Source organism: Pseudonaja textilis, chromosome 7 (genome assembly GCF_049901715.1).
Source record: "Pseudonaja textilis isolate UNSWEBS1 chromosome 7, rPseTex1.2, whole genome shotgun sequence".
Taxonomy (NCBI): domain Eukaryota; kingdom Metazoa; phylum Chordata; class Lepidosauria; order Squamata; family Elapidae; genus Pseudonaja; species Pseudonaja textilis.
The window spans coordinates 41,784,808-41,806,500 of record NC_141996.1 but is presented as its reverse complement, the minus strand read 5'-3'; the positions used below and the strand labels follow the sequence as shown (position 1 = coordinate 41,806,500).

Sequence of the window (21,693 nt, the reverse complement as noted above, 5' to 3'; positions counted from 1 at the left end):
AAAGCCAGAGGATTATTAGGAAACTTAATAAAATGGGAAGTTTGAAAAATGAAAAGCTATGAGATTTATTTACAGCAAAAAAAAGTCAAATACCATTCATGCATCCCACACACAAACACACATATATTCAAGAAAAGTTTGGTCCATTAAGCAAGAATGACCCACTACTCCATTCGGTGTAAAAGATTTACTTTACTAAGGGCTAAGTGGATTACAGTATAGCAAAGCCAGAACTGAGGTTTGCACATCAAATTTTCATGGTTAATGTTTCCTCCTTTGTCCCTTTCCATTGTTGACCCCTCATTGTTGAATCATATTCAAATAAAATGTTTTGGGAACAGTCTTTTCAACTGTAGAGTAGGCAGTTCGGAGGTGCATGCCTTTCCAGGCTGTCTGACCTTGAAGTTGTGTCTCTAGAAGGTATGAGGAGTCATTAGCCTTCCCCCCTCCCATCCAGCTCCCCCATAGTTCATGGCAGACTGGCAGCTACCGAATGCAAAGCGCAGGAATGAGATGGCAATTTTGACAGGTCCAGTTAATAATGTAAGAAAGGCTGTTATAAATCTATCTGAATACCACAACCTTTGAAATCATTCAATCATAATTTCTAAATGCTAATTCAGATTTCTTATGCTGTCACATAGCTAGAATTAGGCTGCATTTTCTTTGGGACTTGTTTGTAACATTGTCGCATTAGCAAGTTCTTCCCAAAAGTATTTGAATATCCTTACTTTATTAGATAGGATTGTTTCTTTCCAAAGATACAAATTAATAAGGATATGGCAACTATAGCTTTTCTATTCCAGCAATATCCTTAATAGATCCTTGGCTAAATCTGAGACCAAGTCCAACTGATGAAAGTAGAGAGCTCTAATTTCCTGTCTCCTGGTTTATCATCAGATATTGTTGCAAAACTCTTCATGCCTGTAAAGAGCCAGGTGTGCGTGCATGTGTGTGAGTGTGTGTGTGTGTAAGGTGAGGTGAGAGAAAAAGATCTTGGAGAAACAAGGGTTATAAAAATGTGCTTTAAGCCTACAAAACAGAAAGCATGATGAAGAAGCTTAGACTGACTTTTCCCTAATTTGTCTGAATGTACGAAGGGAAAGGCAAAAAGTCAAGATTCTGTTAATAAGCCTATATCAACAGAATACCAACCAGACTTATGGATGCAATTTCTTGACTTGGCCTAAATGAAAGGGCTGACAGTCTCCCACACAAAACATTTTTCTCCCTAGCCTAGAAATAACGAACAGATATAACACCACTTGAAAATACTGCACATGCATATATTCCAATCCAGAGGTTAAATCTATATCACGTGTTGATAAATTTTTATGCTCACAATGTTACCACTTTCTCCCATAATGGGACTAATTTCCTCCCAGAACACTGCAAGATTCTGATCAACAGCTATGGCTTACAGAAATTATTTAATACAGCTCTTACATTAATAACTGTTCCTGAAAAATTAAATGATGAAAATTACTTAGGGCAGCCTTTGTTTGACCTAAATCTCTGTGAACATATTACAGTGTGTTCAAAGCTGATGCTTAAGTCAGCATGTTTCACAGAGGATTGACCCAGAAAAACTCCTAAAACAGCATGCAGAAAGTTTCTTCCAGTAATTGTTTATATTGACAATAGTCTTTAGTTCCTCCTTGCCTACCACAAAGAAGAGATCAAAATACTATTTTGATTACTTTACTGCTGCTTCTCCATTGAAATATGATTTCAGTAGGTGCCAGCACACTGCTGAAATGATTCATTATGTATTTATAGAGGTAAAACAAGTACATGAAGTGTTGATGGCAGCTGGACCTGTTAAGTCACTAGTGATATGAAAAAACACAATGAAGGATGAGTGAAACTGTAAGAAAATCAGTCTGTCAAAGGCACAGAAGCAAAAATTAGATATGAACATCTAAATTAAAGCAAGTTATGTAGAAGCTATAAAGCAATTAAAATTATCATCAATTATAAACCAATTATTTTGTTGCCAGGTATCTCCACATTCAAATTTGGAAAGCCTCAGGAAAAGGATATATTAAAATATAGAAGCTGTTATGCTAAAAAGTATCTGCTAGGCCCAAAGGCCTTTTTCACCAAATTGCTCTGCATTTCTTCTGCCTTATTTAATCTTACTTTTTCTTCCTGTCATTTGAAGACGTTTCTCTCCATAGCCTCCTTCATTTTATCATTTCTCGTAATATCTTTTTCATACATAGTGCCCCTGACAGTTCTGCAGCATTTTCTGACATAATAATTCTTGCGTTTTAAGGAAGGTTTCTTCACTGTTTTTTCGTACGTCATTTCCATACATTATGCTGGTAGACTAATTTATATTTAAATGCTTTTTACATAAGTCTTATTCATATATAAAAACTTATTTTTACTAAAGTTGTTCCAGTTTTATCCTTTCATTTCTTCTCCATATTCCTTTTTTTCCTCCAAAGTTCCATTGCTGACACCACCTGTATGGAATGTTGAGTCTGGAATATGAATCACAGACTGAGAAAATACTGTAGAACAGAAGAATCTGCCCATTCACTTTAGTACAAATGGATACAAATATCTCTTCCTAACAAAATTCTCTAACTAACACTTTTTTCTTTAAATAAACCTAATAGATGTGTGCTTTTGGCTATGATCAGCTTTATGGGCTTGGCTTTATTAATAATAGACTTTATCACTAAATATCTAATTATACTAATTATACACTAAATATCTCAACCTTTTATCAGTCATTTCAAATCAATCAAATCAGGTTGTCATATGTTGTTCATCTAAGGTTATATTTACCTACTTTTAAGAACTGCTAAGGATAAGACAATTTTTACTATATCCTGATATGTATAGAACTCAACCATATAACTCAAAAAGGATTTCTTTTTCACATGATGTAGGTTCAATTCCAGCAAGATGGGAGTTGCTTTGGGTTTGGAGACCATCTGAGTATTTCATTGTTGGTCATAGATGCTGATTTTGAATTTAATCATAAGCTGGAGGTCCTTTTGGACTTGAAGGTCTTCCTCATAGTTAGATGACTTCTATATCTCATGTACCAGATATGGCTATTCCTGGATCAAGAAGTTCTGTGGATGATCATTTATGCCTTAGTCATTTATTGTTTGAATTATTGCAGAAAAGTCTACATTGAAGTGCCCTTGAAAATAATCTAAAAAATATAGCTGATCCAAATTATGACCTGCTTATGCGTGAGATTTGCCAGCTTTACAAGTTTATGCTTGATGAGTATTTCCTTAGACTATATTCCCTTAATTATTACTAATGATCAGGGTCCACAGTATTGTCAGGGATACTACACATCCTCTCCATAAGCGGTTTTCCTTGTTATCTTCTGGGAGGAGGCTTTGTTGTATTTGAAGTAGACCATCTAGATCAATGGATCCCAACCTTTTTTGGGCCATGCCCCACCTAAGCATCTCTGAAATACCCCCCCAGTGATATATAATTCTTACTATTCAAAAAGTGAATTCTTACTTACACAGAGGAAGCCTAAAAGGCCATTAACTTGGTTTAAACAAGGTTCAAAAGAACATGGCATCCATGAAAGAGAAAAATAAAAGAACAAAAGACAGTAGAAGTACTGAGGAACTTAAAAAAATAATAGTATGAAGGAATATGAAAAAAAACAAAAAATAAAGTTTCAAAACATATAATAGAGAACTGACATGCATAAATATAAAATAATTTTAATGAAAGCTTTTTCTATAATACTTTGATCATATTAATTACTATGCATATTAAAAAAAAAATTCTAACAAATTCAAAATACAATTTGAGTTCACCTCAAGATCATATTTACAACCCAATCCTATGCATGTCTACTCAGAAGTAAGTACCATTGTCTTCAATTAGGCTTACTTCTGGGAAAATGTTGTAGGATTGCAGTTTAGTCTAATTAAGTTAATGAGATCCTTGTGCTTGATGTCTGCTGCAGAAAGATTTTATATTAGACTCCAGTTTAGTCAGCTTCATTCCCAAGGCTCCTCATTCAGTAAAATCCAGTCGATTTCTTTTCTTCAGTAGCAAATTACTTACAGCACTAAAGCCACATTCATCTAAATATAAAGATGGGAACGGTAACAGTAGTTTTCTTGCAAAGTAGGTTGAATTTGGGTATTTGAACCTGCAGCTTAGTGGGGAAATGCTTTTGTAGTTCAGTAGGTGGAGGTAAATTACACAGGCCTGGCAAGCCCTAAACGTTTGTGGCCCAGCCCCAGATAGCTCTGAGAGGAAAAGTCTTGTAAAACACAGCCTGGGCAAACATAGACTAAGATTAACTGTAAATCTAACAATTTCTTACTTAAATTTGGGTCCTGGTTCTGTATCCTCATTACTGGGCTTCCCACAGCAGCCATCCACTTTGTCTCCCCACAGAGCAGCTCTCTCTGCCACCACCCAGCAGCAAAGCCCACAGGAAAGAGCGAGACTCTGTCATGATCCTTAGTGGGAACACATCTGATTGGCTGGCAGTTGCTCCTTCCCCCCTAAGCTGTTATCCTTTTCAGACCAGGCCCTAGGAAATGCCCTTTAACAAAGACAACAATAGGTAAATGAAACACAACTGTTTCATCACAAATATATAAGAACAATGAGCAGGCTTTCAAAAATGCAGTTAATAGCTCATTTTTGAATTGCCATTAAAAATCAAATTGCCCCCGTGAGGCTTGGGGCCCACACTGGGAACCACTGGTCTAGATTCAGTCACAGCTTTGTTCCATAAACTTTTAAATGTACACACACACACACACACACACGCGCGCGCGTGTGTGTGTGTGTGTGTGTGTGTGTGTGTATTGAGAGCAAGCAACAGAATTTCATTTTAATGTGTGCCAGTATACTCACAGAAAAATATGACAATAAAAGTTATCTTATCTGTCTTATTTACTATGTATCTTTGATCCTTATTCAACTTATGGAGTATACATATACTGCTTAGAGTCAGTTTAATTACAGTACATGAAAATAATCATTCTTCCTTTTTTTTTTTTGCTTCAAACCCTCCCAGTTCCATTGGCTTTTAGTAGGCTGTATACATCAAAAAATATTGTCTTCATTTACATAAAGCTATTAAGAAGAATCCTATGATCAAGCAAGTTACGTTATTATGAAAACTGCATAATGGCATACCAAATTTGAAACAGCCTTTTCATGCCTTTGTAACTAAGACAATTAGTTCATATAATTAAGAATTCAAATTATGTTCAGTGGGTACAAATTAATTTAGCACAATATTCCCTATTCATAAGGGAGATTCTGTACCTTACTGACATTAAGAAATTAGTATCTGCTATTTCAAATCCATATATAAAACTTTCTTTAGAAATTTGGGGAATATAGACTAATGTTTATTCTCTTTTTTTCTTCTTTGCTTTTGATTTGAGCGTGCTATATTTTTTGTATTATGTAATTTTTTCAATAAAAAGAAAGAAAGAAAGGATCAAACAACACCCCACCCCCCTGTTATAGTATCAATTGCTCTCTGTTATAGCACTAAGGCTCTGCAGTTCTTGCTGTGACACCACTAAGAAAAGAAGGAATCATGGTAGCCACCCTTTCTTATGCCATATAAGGAAAATCTTGTCACAGATTGAACACTGACATTAATCAAAAGATTTTCTACTGCCTCTCTGCACCTATATTAACATATACAGACATATAACAAATCTGCACCATTTTCACTGTGTGTTGACGTACTGTTTCACCTATTTCAAATTATTCCACAGTCAGGTATCTAGGCTTTAAAATGCCACTGTGCAAAGTAAAATGTCATTTTGTGAAAGGGGCAACATGCCATAATCCAAACGCAGAAGCCATCACATATGCAGATGTGTAGGATGTTTTCCTAGGGAAGTTAATTTTGACTGTATAAGACTAATAATCCTAGACATTGAAATGCAGAGGACAATTCCATTCTTTGTTTTAGAATCTAGGCCATCAGTTAATCTATCACACAAGTACACATTAATATACACATTAATACAGTTATCCTCCAAAGATAATGTACAAGCCATCAGTCAGTTGGTTGAGATGGGAAGCTACAGAAACTAAACAAATAAATAACAAAATAAATACATCTTAAGGTAGTTTTTAAATCCTATTTCCATTGCCTTTGACTAAAATTTCAGTCTCCTAAAGCCTGAACTAGAACAGTGAAAAAGTCTACATATAGCATATTTAAAATGATCCTTAATTACATTATCATAAACCTCACAGGAACCTACAGGTGTGATTTTATTTTTGATGGCTTTTTCAATACAGTACCAATAAACACATTGTCTATCTCATTGTGGTTTATGAATGTAAGACTAATGCCTGTTCCTATTTAAATTCTAAATATATGCTTGATTTTATCATTTGTTATTGCTACAAAAAATCTGTAATTTTACATTTAAATTTACTGAGCAAGTGTTCTAGTTTTCCAAATTTTATTTATATATATATATATATATATATATATATATATATATATATATATATATATATATATATATATGTGTGTGTGTGTGTGTGTGTGTGTGTGTGTGTGTGTGTGTGTGTGTGTGTGTGGATCTTTGGTTGTTCGGGTTTTCTCCCGCGTAAGATTCGAAGTATCTAGGCAACGTTTCGATGAAGTCTCATTCATCATCTTCAGGCTTCTGTCTCCGGCTACACCCATGAGAGCCACACAAGATGCCACCACCACACTTCCATGTAGAAAACAGACTCCCACCCACTCAGAAGATGAGACATGACCATGGACCAGAAGCTGCACGGCAGCTGCATCACTACCCACTTCAAACCCCTCCGAGCCATACATGAAGCAAACCGACACCCACTATGAAGATACAGAAGGACCACGAACTCGAAGCCAAACAGCAAGATCACAACTCACCAGCTCAAATCCCCCAGCAACTAAGACTAACCTGAGCACAACCAAGCCCCCACCTGAACAGAACACGCCTCCAACCAATCAGAACACGGCTAACCCCCAACCAATCAGAACACAGCCAAACCCCTACCAATGAGAACACACCCCACCCAATCAGAACACAGCCAAGCCCCCACCCAATCAAGTCCCACCCCACTGGCAGTTAAAAGGAGGAAGCAGCTGCAATCTCACATTACTCTGAGAAGCACAGAGCCGGAGACAGAAGCCTGAAGATGATGAATGAGACTTCATCGAAACGTTGCCTAGATACTTGAATCTTACGCGGAGAAAACCCGAACAACCAAAGATCCACATATAAATACCATGAGAACCTCAGAAAACAAATATATATATATATATATATATATATATATATACACACACATATATATATCTATCTATATCTATATCTATCTATATCTATATCTATATCTATATCTATATCTATCTATCTATCTATCTATCTTTGGTTGTTCGGGTTTTCTCCCGCGTAAGATTCAAAGTATCTAGGCAACGTTTCGATGAAGTCTCATTCATCATCATCAGATTCATCATCATCAGATTCATATATATATATGTATGTATGTATGTATGTATGTATATGTATATGTATGTTATGTCTCACCTGTATCCACAGGTGAGAATACAAAGTTCCAGAGTTCAAAATATTCAAACAAGAACAAAACCAGACTCAAAAGAGTTAGCTGTACTGTTTTCCAGTCCTTGGCAGTCTTCCCGGAATCTGTCTGGCAATTCAGAATTGTTCATAAATCACAACGGCTGCTTCAAACGTATCCTTTCGAATCCACAAAGCACTTTGCTCCAAGCAAAGATCTGAGAGTCAGCACGCCTCCTTAAATCCGCTGGATGGGCGTGTCAATCTCTCTAACCAATGTCTGGCTTGACGCTTCCTTTCATATTGTGATTGAGATTCAATCTTCTCCTAGTTCTAGCGTCAAGCCAACATCCGTCAGTTCCCTCCCCACTAGAAACCTCTGGCTCATTTTGTGGATCAGCTGCTGGCATGAACGAAGTCAAAGGTTCTGGAGAGGACTGTCTCTCCGACAATCTCTCATCCTCCTGGCTCACATCTGTGGTATTTTCCCACGTCATTGTAGTTGTGCTTTTAAAGTTGTAGCAACGTTTCGGCAGAATCTCATCTGCCATCATCAGGCTTCTGTATAGTGTCTGATGATGGCAGATGAGATTCTGCCGAAACATTGCTACAATTTTAAAAGCACAACTACAATGACGTGGGAAAATACCTGAACAAAGCTGAATGCCATACATGTAAGTACCCGCGAAAACTTAAGAAATATATATATATGAAAATAATAACTGAGAAAGCAGTGATCACTCTATACTATTTGTACCTTCACTATTTCTCAGCATATTTAATGAACTTGGGAAAAAATAATCAAGAGAATTTTGAAATGAAAATATATAACCATGAATGTTTAGTTGGAAATGTCCCCCTTTCTCAATATAACCTACCTGACAAAGTCGTTGTTGAGAAGCAAACTGCAAAATATACTGTTGTATATTACTTTCCTGAACTCCTGAATGACAAGTGCAGTATCAGTTAAAGAAAAAAAATCCTTAACTTGGGCTATTTAAATCTCTTACTTTAGCTCAAGCAACAAAAGGAACATTAATGGGGATCAGTTTGGAAACTAATGTGTTATCTGTATTGTGTTCAGTACCAAAATAGCAGAACCAATGACCCTTAATACTGAGTGATACTAAAGTGAGAATCTGACATTATTTATCATATTTCACACTTAATTATTATGTTTTCAGTATATTTCTGAACAAATTGAACATGAAATCAGCTTCTCATATACAAATAATTATATTCACGAGTAATAATTATTCATGAAGATCATGATGTCGCATGATTATTTGAGAAATTCTGAGGATTATTGCAAAAGCAATAGCATTTATCAAGGATTTTGTGAAAAACAAACTAGTTTCCATATACTTTATGGACTGTTTTATATAAACATTTATCAGAGTATTTAAAAAGCAATTGCTCTTGTCTATTACAGATAAAGTAGTCTTATTTTCTAAGCCAAACTACCTGTAACACAATACATGAAATGGCTTAATACCAAGAATATACAACTGAACATGATACAATGATACACTCAGCCATTAACTTTCTAGATACAGGAAAATTATTGTTATTCAGTGAACCAAGTGTAGTTGAGTTTGCTTCAGTAAACAACTAAGTGCCAGCCTGATATTTTCATTTTACAAATTATATGAGAGGGTAAAAAAACTTTTATCATAGCTACTGGGTTAATGCTTTTATTGCTGGTCTGTGACTGTAAATTCAAATTAAATTTTAGATTTAAAAATATTTTTTCTTAACTAAGTTAAATTAAAACATTAAATTAAAATTAAAATTAGCTTCTTCTGAAAAAGTTTTGAAAAGAAGACAAAAGTTAGGCTTCAATATATGAACATATCAATATATGTTCAACATATCAATATATGAACAATCATAACTAGTGGACTTCCAGTTTGAAGGGCTTCAGCGACAGACAGAAATCCGCGATCGTGCACGGTTTTTGTTTGGGCTCGCTGCTGGAGCACCCCGAGCTGGCTGGTTTTGGGGCTAAGCCACCCCATAGAGGTGGTGATGAGGGGGGAGACCGCCAGCAGGGTCGAGGAGAGCCGCATCTCTCCTCCTCAGCTGGCCATTACTCCCTTTCCTGAAGGTGGTAGCAGCGGTGGTCAGAAAGAAGCAGCGGCCACCACAAAGAAGAGCTCGACCGGAAAAGAACGTGCAGGAGGAAGATAAGAAGTAAAAGTTTTGGCTGACCGGGTTAAATTGTAAAAGCAACAACCAAGGTACCCTGGAATTTAAACTTACAAAAAATAACATCGCGCCCAAAGAAGAGTCGGAAGCAGCAAAAGAAAGTGAAAAGGGAAAGGTTTGGCTTTTTCTTCTTCTTCTCTCTCCTTCCCTATACTGACAACTAAGAGACTTAAATAAGAAATTGGAAAAATCCGCTTTGACATCAATAGGCAATTAAGCTGAAAATAAAACAAAATGCCAAAGGGATAATAAAGATTTTTGGACATTAAAAACTTTCTTTTTCATAAGCAGAAAGGGAGAGAAAAAGAATAAGGGCAGGATCTGGAAGAGGGAGGAGACTGCCTGGAATTAAAAAGAATCTACAGTAAAACTTCAACAAGACTTCTAAAAAATACATTTTAACTGAAACTTTGCAACTAAATAGTAACCCCAGGAAGAGAACGTGAAAAAAAAAGAGCAAAAAAAACCAGCTTGCGTGTATTTGGATTATTTGGTGATTTTGGGATTTTTGGTTATTATATTTGAATGACTAAAATCAATCGGGTGGTTGTTTAAAAATTTATACAATGGAACCACTTCTGGATGAATTGAAAATGGAACTTAAAAAGTACAAAGAAGATGCACAAAAAGGGAAGGGTTCTTTTGGCTTTATTTTTCAATTCTTAGAAATGGAGATTTGGAACTATGAGAAACAACAAGAAAAGACTGCAAAACAAGAAGACTGGGACAAAGAAGAAGCCATCTTTAATGAACAAGTAATTCTATGTGGGGTAGAAAAGGAAAGGGGGGAAAGAGAATGGAGAATTCAGGACTTAAAAAAACAACCAAAGAAAAGAAAAATAATTCAAAAAATAAGTATAATACTGGAAAACAACAGAAAAGGGGAATACAGAAGAGAGAAATAGAGGTAGAGAGCCAAGGGGGTAAAAGGGGGAGAGAGAAGAAGAGAGGGAAGAAGGAAAGGAAAAGAAGTTACAAAGGACCGGAGTAAGATATAGAGAAACAGGACCTATTTAGAGATAATGGGTGAAAATCTAACTGAAAAAGGGATTCTGTAAAGGTACATAAGATTGTATTGTTATATTAGTAATAGAAATAACTTTAGAAAATTGGAAACAACATATGATTAAACTGAGGGATAAAATAGTGTAATTTAGTGAAATGTTTGTGAATAAAATAAGTGAAATAAAATACATGAGAAAATTGAATTAGGAAGGAACGGGAACATTTTAATTAGTCAATGTTTTATAAAATATAAGTGAAGGGGGGGGGAATTAACTATGGAAAGTTTATAAGACTTTAATGAATATTAATATTAATGATAGAACTGAATTGGAATGGAATGTTGTTTTAATTATATACATTTATAAGTTTTTTCTTTTTTTAAGAATACAGTGTGTATTTTAAGAATGTACCAAGCAGAATCCGAATGGAAGTTTTGTATTATATTGAATGTTACAACTTTAGGGAAAAGATATAAAGGCGTCATACTCTAATCAGTAACTACAGGATAAATTTTGTTTAATGAGAAAAGATAATAGATAATTGAAACAGGACAGACAAAAAATATAAATACAATGATTTGAATTGAGATGAGATAATTAAAATAAAATTGAGAAAATTAAAAGAGGGGAGAAGCTATGCAGAAAATGTAAAATAGTAATAAGATATGGAATAGAATATAAAAATGAGCATGAACCTGAATTTGTGTCTGTACGAAGAAATGTAACCCGAAGAAATGCTGCTTTCAAAAAAGATGTTTTATTTGTATTTTTTTTCTCTTTGTGAAAATTCTAATAAAATTTACAAAAAAAAAAAAAGATAAAATCATAACTAGCATGCATACATGTATATATTTAGTTACTGATATATGTAGAAAAAAATATAATTACTCTAGTGTTTTCTCCCTAGACTGCTACTTAATTTCTGGGAAAAAATAGTTACCTTTTTTCTTCTATAGAAACCTTTCCTGGATAGTTTAAAGGAAGTTGAAGAAAAACATTTTATTATTCTGTTTTTAAAGAAAGACTGAACTGATTGTGGCAAACAAAAAACTGAACCCCCCCAAAAACCCTACATGAATTTAATCAATTTTATTTTATTTATATCCATTTCCTTTTCCTCCATGAAACTGAGGATAAATAATTTAAGGATTTCTCAGGTAGCTCCCAGTTTTTATCTATATTCTATCACCTTTGCAAGTATAAAACATTGAGAGTTTTGTAACAAAGATAATGGAAAATTGGTCTTTGGCTGATATAACAATAATATTGACTGATACTACAGTAATATGCAAAGAAGTATAAAATATTTGGCTTGCAATTATATCTCTATCAATGTGTATATATTGAAGAGATTTATTTGAAGTAGCCTCAGCTTTATATTGATGCCAGCCACAGGAGCCTAGAATATTTAATGGGTTTTCTGAAGAAACAAATATATTGAATTATGAGAAGGAGGAAGAGATGAAAACATTGTTCAAAGAAAGTACGCAAACATTACATTTTCAGAAAATCCCAAGCTTTCTCTTATATTTGTATAGTTAAATACTTGTGATTGTACATAAGTAATTACAAACTAATAATCAGTGTACAATCTACTATCAAAAATAATCTTCCTATTAAAAAGGGTATTTGAATAATACTGCAAAAATGTTCATATTTTAATAGTATTAACTGTAACAGATTAAGCATTTTGATGAAAGTTGGCATTTTGTGATCTCAAGTTAAATTATTTGTCTTCATTTTATGTAAAGACTGAATTCTAATAACTAAGGACACTTACATAAGTGCACTTCAAAGCATAAACAAGCAAGAAACTCAAAGAGACAATTTTGCCTTGGGCAATCAGTCTCCAGTGATTCATTCCAAGTGACTTTGTTTGCTCATTAGAAGCTCTAGGTGCATCTTACAAATGTAAGGGAACTTTAATTTGATTTTTAAAAGATGGATGTTATCTGAATGTTGATGTTAATCTTCCCAAGATTTCAGGGCATATCAACCATTATTTACATTGCTATTGAACTGACATATTCCTCCATTCTTGTATGAATCTGCATTAGTACATCTTTGCTCAACCTGTTAAAATTGTTTTCATGCCTTATATATAATATGAAAATCTAAGTGTACTGCATCTTTACACATATTAGGATAAAATAAAAGTCTACTTAGTAGTCAATGAATAACTTATTTACACATTACAGGGTATTCTTCTGAATTATCAACCAATGTAAACACCACAGTGTGATGTATATAAATGAGATAGAATCATACTGAACTACATTCTTTTTGATGTTGATTTGTCAAGGCACTTCGGGACACTATAAATGGGTTACCAATTACATAAACCATATGTATCTTTCTTTTCTAGTCCTAATTATTGAGTCCTTTTAGTGCTTTCTACCTTTCCTTTGCCCCAGGCAGACAGTAGCACTTTACTGTGTTCCAGTAATATCTTAAAATATTTATAAATTCCTTAAAATATTCAACCTAGAATTAAGAAGAAAATTCCTGACCATGAGAACAATTAATCAGTGGAATGCCTTACCTCTGAAAGATGTGGGTGCACCATTACTGCAGTTTTTCAAGAACAGAGTTAGTCCAGAATAGTATAGAGACTTCTGCTTGGACAGGGACTTAGATTAGAAGACTTCCAAGGTCCCTTCCAACCCTATTACTCCATGTTCTATGTTTTATCCTCCATTGCTGTCCACATAAGCTTTTTTTTTAAAGGTCCATTTGTTGTTTATGAGACATACATGTGTGTGTTGAAACTAGAGAGAAAAGATATTAGCTATCCATTCCCAATACTCAGTTCATCTCAATTAAATCATTCTCATACAGGTCTAGGCTAACAGTCTCCACAGATAATAAAACTTACTTTAAGATCTATGCTGTGGTTCGCCGGCAGCCTAAACAGACAGCAACGGAATTGGACAGTGGGGAAAAACAGGGACCAATCAGGGAGTCTGGAGTGGACTCAGAGGGTCCTGCATCCGATGCAGAGATGGGACCAGGACCAACTGGGAGTGGGGTGCTGCCTCCGGAGCCTGGCAGTGAGGCAGAGGACCCAGGGGAGCCTGTTCCTAGTGCACATGTGCGCAGAGCAGCTAGAAGGTGAGAGCAGTTGAAACAAAAGGGGCGATTTGAGAGTAAGGTTGGGAAGTGATTGTCCCTCCCATAAGGTATAAAGGATAGGCAAAGATGATGAAACCTTTGCAAGAAACAAAGTCATTCATTCTGTTCAGATTCAGTCTTGAAGCTCTTTGTACTTCGGTTGGTTTTGTTCTTGTTTATTTGACACTTCTGTTATTGGCAGCACTTCACAGGAAAGAAAGGTGGGTGCTTATCTCAAGGCACTGTTTGAGATTCATTACCAGCTGGGAATGAAAATAATTCCCAGCATTGTAATAAAACAAGACTTGTTTTTAAAATAAGCGTGTGCGTAATTACAGTTTCGGAAACCTTGGTCAGAACAATCTATATGAACATGACATTTATGTTGTTTATTTGTAACTGATAGGAAGGGATCTTTCCTCTGGATTTTTTAAAATATTTGTTTCACAATGTCATCATACTTCCAGTGCCCACATTTCCCAATAAATACTCTTTTAAAATTTGATTTATAGGGTATGCATTAATGGGTGGAAAACTTAAGAACAAGAATTTAAGTTTTATATTTGCGATAGGTGGTATCATTAACTTTGGACGATATTTCCACCAATTATCATAGATCTCCAACATGTTTACCTTGAGTTTATTTGCCCTTGGCTACTACTGCTATGTATTTGTTTCTGTGAGACCCAACTGAAGCTGCCATACCTAAAAAATAAAGCTGGCACATAAGGAGAGTAAACAAAAGCCAGGAATTTTGTCTAAAACGTCCCTTAGAGGAGGTAGTTAAGAAGGAACCAAGTAGCTAAGGAAACAAATGAAATTTTTTTTACATGAACCAGACAAAAGAAGTTGGGCCTGACCACATGGGAAACTCCTTCCTAAATCCCATCAATAGCTACAAGACTTGAAAATCAACAAGGCAAGTGTAACTGCCAGTGTTGTGAAACAACAACACAAGAACTTTGAAGGTCAAAGGGATTCCTTAATCCCACCTATTCTTTGAGCCCCCTTTGGTTTTAGACTTGGCAATTTCCATCTCTCTGGCTGGTACCCAGCAGCACAGTTGAGAAGGTCATGCACGTGGGTGACAGTATGTGTGGGTGACAGAGAGAAAGGACAAATGCATTTTATAACAGTAAAGTGTTGCTGTTACTTTAAATTTATTAGGACTCCATGTATCCCACACAACTAGTTGTGCCTCAATGTTTGATTGAAAGGGTTTGACTGTGTCTGTTCACAAGGGCTGTGTTTCGGTGACCATAAGCAGAACCTGGAAGCACATGTAATACTTCCTGGAATATTTATATTCCCTCTAACTTAGAAATCATAGAATGACTACTTCTACAACACAATAAAATTGTTTGAAGTAGTCATGGATGGAAATAAAGATCCTCTTCATGCTGAAGCCAGTAAGGCATGGAACAAAACAGGTCTAAAATTATTCTGACTTTGAAATGTTCTAAGCTTGAAACAGCTTTTCCAATTTTCCAAAACAAAATTTATATATTCAGAGGCTGTTTGAAACAAGGCATTCATTCTAGAGTGATATGGAACAACATTGCTATTTTTATTGAAATTACTTCAGTAATTATGGGCTTTCCTGAGCACAAGATTAGACTTTTATTAGTTTTATAATACTAGTTTTATAAACATTTATAATAGTTTATTTTTCCTAATTTTCCAGTTTAGTCAATGCAGCAGCATAAATAATAATGTAAAATTGCCATTAGTTCAATTAACTTTGGTGATGTAGACGAAGTGCTGGGAAAATGCAAAATTACAACTGCCTGTCTCAAGACTGAAAGCTATTGTACATTCTATCCTAACATAGAGGACAAGCTCTGCAGAAATTGACTCCAACTAAAAATATATATTGTTGTTGTTAGTTGTGAAGTTGTGCACAACCCATTGCAACCCCATGGACAACATTCCTCCAGGCCTTCCTGTCCTCTACCATCTTCTGGAGTCCATTTAAGCTCACGCATACAGAAAAATATATACAGACAAATATATATCCACACAAATAATATTCATACATGCTGCTAATAGTGTTGAGACTAGGTATTGTGCAAATGTAAATACTACTAGCACTAAGCCAATTTTCTGAGTATTGGTATGTATGCATACAAGTAGTCCTAGACTTATGACCACAATTGAGCCCAAAATTTATGTTGCTAAGCGAGACAGCTAAGTGAATTTTGCTCCATTTTACAATCTTTCTTGCCACCATTTATAAGTGAAACACTGCAGTTAAGTTAGTAGCACAGTTGTAAGTGAATCTTGTTTTCCCAGTGACTTTGCTTGTCAAAAGGTTGCAAAAGGTGATCACATGACCCCAGGACACTGCAACCATCATAAATACATGCCAGTTGCCAAGCATCTGAATTTTGAATACACGATTGTGGGGGTGCTGCAATGGTTGTAAGTATGAAAAACAATCATAACTCACTTTTTTCAGTGCTGTTTGTAACTTCAAAGATCACTAAATGAATGGTTGTAAGCTGAGGACTACCAGTACAAGCACCCTCGATGCATGTTCCTATGTATTCATATAGAGCTGTGGTGGTGCAGTGGCTATAATGCGGTACTGCAGGCTACTTCTGCTGACCACTGATGGCTGTTCAGTTCTCACTGGCTCAAGGTTGACTCAGCCTTCCATCCTTCTGAGGTGGGAAAATGAGGACCCAGATTGTTGGGAGCAATAGGCTGACTCTGTAAACTGCTTAGAGAGGGCTGTAAAAGCACTATGAAGTAGTATATAAGTCTATGCACTACTGCTATTTTACAGTTCATTTCAACATAGGCTTTCATAGAGCTGGCCTGGAAGTTACAAATCCAATAATAATGGAATTCTCTTTGTTATAATTAATGAAAGAAATAAGCAGTAAAATCAAAATCAATGGGAGCACTTGACTGACATTCTTTTGGTTCAGAAAATAGATAGGATTGGCTCTGGTTGGTACTTGGATAGTAGACCACAAAGACTAGTAGAGTGCATCAATGAACACCAGCTAGCAATCAAAAAATATAAGGAAAACTCCTTAATTTCACAATATATAGACAGACTCAGCCATACTTTCAACTGGAAAACTGCCATCATCTAAGCTAAATTCAAAAATGTGAAATAATTATTGGAAACTTAACATGCAGACTAGTTAGCAATCAACAGGCACACAAACAACATTTACACATTTTCAAAAAGATAATAAAAAGCAACAACAGAAAGAGAGCACAACCTCACCAGCAATCTACATCCAGATAAACAGGGATTAACGTCAGGACTGACAAACAATCCAGCAATAAATAAGCAGGTGACCTAGTGGCATGGTAGTTAGAATGCAGTATTGCAGGCAAATTCTGCCCACAGCCTGGAGTTCAATCCTGACAGTGCTCAAGGTTGATTCAGTCTTCCATCCTTCAGAGGTTGGTAAAATGAGGACCCAGATTGTTGGGGGCAATATGCTGACATTGCCCAGAGAGTGCTATATAAAGCACTATGGGCAGGTATATATTGTAAGACCAAGTGCTATTGCTAAATAATATCCTAATTAAGGAACTGGATATTCAGCCAGACAATCAAGCAGTAAGCAACAGCCTAATCAAGGAACTAACAGCAGATGCTACTTTTGTGCCTTTGTGTCCTTTTAAACAGCTTTTTTGCTTTTTGAATTCTGTCTAATCTGACACCTTATTGTAAACATAAGGTAAAACTGTGGACAATGGTTGATGAATTCTAGGTTGTCTTGTTTCATTTATTCATGGTTTGTTCCAGTAGTACTTTTTTTGTCAGATTATTCTGGTAGCTGAATATCTGATGTGGATCTTATTAATTTGGACGCTGTCCAAACCAGCATGATTCTCCTAGTTCATGTTATTCTTATATTTGAGATAGATAGATGAAATCTAAAGGGTCTCTGTCCAAAGACCTGATAAGGTAGGTACCAGCTAGGATTTGAACCTGTATTGAAGGCAGTCCTCTAACCACTGCACTATTCAGCTGAAATCTATATCCATATTTATATTATCTATATATCTTTTTTATTTTATAGCTATATATGATTTAAACAATATTTTGAAATAGAATGAAGGTGTTTTTGTCACTTTTAAGAATTACATTTAGATTTGGTTCTATAACTATCCAATAATTTTTTATAAAAAATAAATTTAAGTTGTAGTATACGTTTAATCTTTTACAGATATATTACACACACATAGACACACACAACACATATATACATACATACACACATGCATATATGTTAAAAATAGTCATTGACTGTTTTCTTTGAGACCAATTATCTTGTCTTCCATAGAAATATCACTTTGAATAGTGTATACTAGAATAATGTGAACATTTTATGGGATTCATTATCAAAACTAAGAGACCTATCTGTATGCCAAAGTAAATGTAAAAACAGCAGAGGACGATGTCATCCTCTTCCATAAATTATCATTCACTGCAATATACAAAACAAAATATAATGAGATTATAGAGAAAAGGATATTTTCCTGGTTTTTCTACACCTACTCGATAATCGGTATAACTTTGAGATGGATGAAAATTAAATATAAATAGAAGATTTGCCCTTTCGTAAGCAATAACTTTGTTTAATTCATGCTTTTCACTCACATAAGCCTGCAAGGAATAATATAAAAGTAACATTATATACTGTTTAATTTGAACACAAACTCCATAGAAACAAAAAATATTTGCCAGGAAACATCTCCATGAGTGTCCTTGAAGAACTTTTTGTTTCTCTCTGCATCTCATGCAAACAGAAGGCATTAATACACTTCATTGTGCCATTAATTTATATTACTTAAGTTTAATATATTTTTGTATTGAATTAAACATTCATTACATTTACTAACTGAAATAAGTAAGCATATGGTTTAATTTAAAGTTAACAAGATTCAGTTACATTTACTAACTGAAATAAGTAAGCATATGGTTTAATTTAAAGTTAACAAGATTCTTGATGATCACAAGAAACAAAAATACAATAATGTATCAGAAAGTGAAACATTTTTGTATTTCATACTTGTATTTATTGCAAAGGAAATTCTCACATATTTAATCAATAAACCTGTTGAAAAATATGAATGGATTTAGCTCGATATAACTTTTTAAAGGCATGTTTTCCAACAAATCAAATTGAGGAAAAATGTTATCTTGGATATAAAATTTTAGAATCAAGACAAATAATTTGTTTTAAAGGGTCTTAAACAAATATGCAATATTAATAAAGTAACTTTCTTAATTATTTTAAAATTCAATTTTTTTCTGATTAAAATGCTGAACTGCTGAAAACTACTATATAACATTTTTAAATTTTATATACTTTACCGGAAGTGATGCAAGCCAGCCAAATTTTTCTTCCAATTTATTCATATCTCTGTCAAACACATTTAGGAATCTATAGCGAAGAAGGTGATCATCAGATAAATTAAACTGTCTCCTTGCATAATGGTAGCTTTCATTATTGCCTTGTCTAGGAAAGTCTAACCATTCTGGATGTCCAAATTCATTACCTATTTAAAAAAAACATGGAAAGACAGGAACAAGAAATGGATCTTCGGTAAATATCCTTGGAAAATGTATTTAAATACAGTTGCAAAACAAAACCCTAAAACAATGTTTAAAGCTGTTATTTCAATGTAAATGTTAAAATCTTAAAATTATCTATAATATTTTACTTACTGTAAAAAGTTGTGTTGCTAGACACTAAACAAATTGAGGAAGTTCCTACTCCTCAATTACCATGTACTGTTTAAAAATTATAACAACTCAATGACTAGGAAAGCAATTTAAAAATTATTACTGCAACCTATTTGTCATTATACACTGCTCAAAAAAATAAAGGGAACACTTAAAACAACACAATGTAACTCCAAGTCAATCACACTTCTGTGAAATCAAACTGTCCATTTAGGTAGTAACACTGATTGACAATCAATTTCACATGCTGTTGTGCAAATGGAATAGACAACAGTGGAAAGCATAGGCAGTTATCAAGACATCCCCAATAAAGGAGTGGTTCTGAAGGTGGTGACCACTTCTCAGTTCCTATGCTTTCTGGCTGATGGTTTGGTCACTTTTGAATGCTGGCGGTACTTTCACTCTAGTGGTAGCATGAGACAGAGGCTACAACCCACACAAGTGGCTCGGGTAGTGCAGCTCATCCAGGATGACACATCAATGCGAGCTGTGGCAAGAAGGTTTGCTGTGTCTGTCAGCGTAGTGTCCAGAGCATGGAGGGGCTACCAGGAGATAGGCCAGTACATCAGGAGACGTGGAGAAGGCCGTAGGAGGGTAACAACCCAGCATCAGGACCGCTACCCCTGCCTTTGTGCAAGGAGGGACAGGAGGACCACTGCCAGAGCCCTGCAAAATGACCTCCAGCGGGCCACAAATGTGCAGGTGGCTACTCAAAAGGTCAGAAACAGACTCCATGAGGGTAGAATGAGGGCCCGACGTCCACAGGTGGGGGTTGTGCTTACAGCCCAACACTGTGCAGGACTTTTGGCATTTGCCAGAGAACACCAAGATTGGTAAATTCGCCACTGGTGCCCTGTGCTCTTCACAGATAAAAGCAGGTTCACACTGAGCACATGTGACAGACATGACATGGTCTGGAGACACCGTGGAGAACGTTCTGTTGCCTGCAACATCCTCCAGCATGACCAGTTTGGCAGTGGGTCAGTAATGGTGTGGGGTGGCATTTCTTTAGGGGGCCGCACAGCCCTCCATGTGCTCGCCAGAGGTAGCCTGACTGCCATTAGGTACCGAGATGAGATCCTCAGACTCCTTGTGAGACCATATGCTGGTGTGGTTGGTCCTGGGTTCCTCCTAATGCAAGACAATGCTAGACCTCATGTGGCTGGAGTGCGCCAGCAGTTCCGGCAAGATGAAGGCATTGATGCTATGGACTGGCCTGCCCGTTCCCCAGACCTGAATCCAACTGAGCACATCTGGGACATCATGTCTCGCTCCATCCACCAACACCACGTTGCACCACAGACTGTCCAGGAGTTGGGGGATGCTTTAGTCCAGGTGTGGGAGGAGATCCCTCAGGAGACCATCCGCCACCTCATCAGGAGCATGCTCAGGCATTGTAGGGGTCATACAGGCACGTGGAGGCCACACACACTACTGAGCCTCATTTTGACTTGTTTTAAGTACATTACATCAAAGTTGGATCAGCCTGTAGTGTGTTTTTCCACATTAATTTTGAGTGCAATTCCAAATCCAGACCTCCATGGGTTGCTAAACTTGATTTCTATTGATAATTTTTGTGTGAGTTTGTTGTCAGCCCGTTCAACTATGTAATGAACAAAGTATTTAATAACAATATTTCATTAATTCAGATCTAGGATGTCTTATTTTTGTGTTCCCTTTATTTTTTTGAGCAGTGTATATTAAATTTTTTGAGGAAAGCAAAGTTGAAGTAAATCAATCAAGATGACTTCCTACAAAATATAATGGATTATAGAAGAAATTGACCAGACCATGACAAGTTTGAACTAATTATTATTCACAAAGACACCCCACTCTATTTTATGAAAAAAAATAAAGAAGCATTTGCTAAGACATCGTCTTTTGCAATTCTCTCCAGTTGAAAATCTTAGACCTGTACTCTACAAGAGGTAGGAAATGAAGTTCCAAATAGTTAATATAAAAATGGTTTTCAGGAGTGGTTTTGCCACCTTCCTAGGACTGAGGAAAAGTGACTAGCCAAGGTCAGAAAGCTGGCTTTATGCCTAAAGTGGGAGTAAATCTCCCAGTTTGTAGGCTGATGTCTTAATCACTACACTAAATT

General features: G+C 35.7%; 1 protein-coding gene across 2 annotated transcripts in view; it reads right to left on the bottom strand.

Annotated features, from left to right (window-relative positions):
- The window catches only part of GBE1 (1,4-alpha-glucan branching enzyme 1), a 135,068-nt gene that overhangs the window by 10,391 nt on the left and 102,984 nt on the right, over window positions 1-21,693 (bottom strand). For both annotated transcript variants that reach the window (XM_026700672.2, XM_026700673.2), the window contains exons 13-14: window positions 19,221-19,405; window positions 18,379-18,509 (exon numbers count right to left, since the gene is read on the bottom strand). In XM_026700672.2, the coding sequence (XP_026556457.1) occupies window positions 18,379-18,509; window positions 19,221-19,405 (316 nt within the window). The remainder of the gene's footprint in view (window positions 1-18,378; window positions 18,510-19,220; window positions 19,406-21,693) is intronic.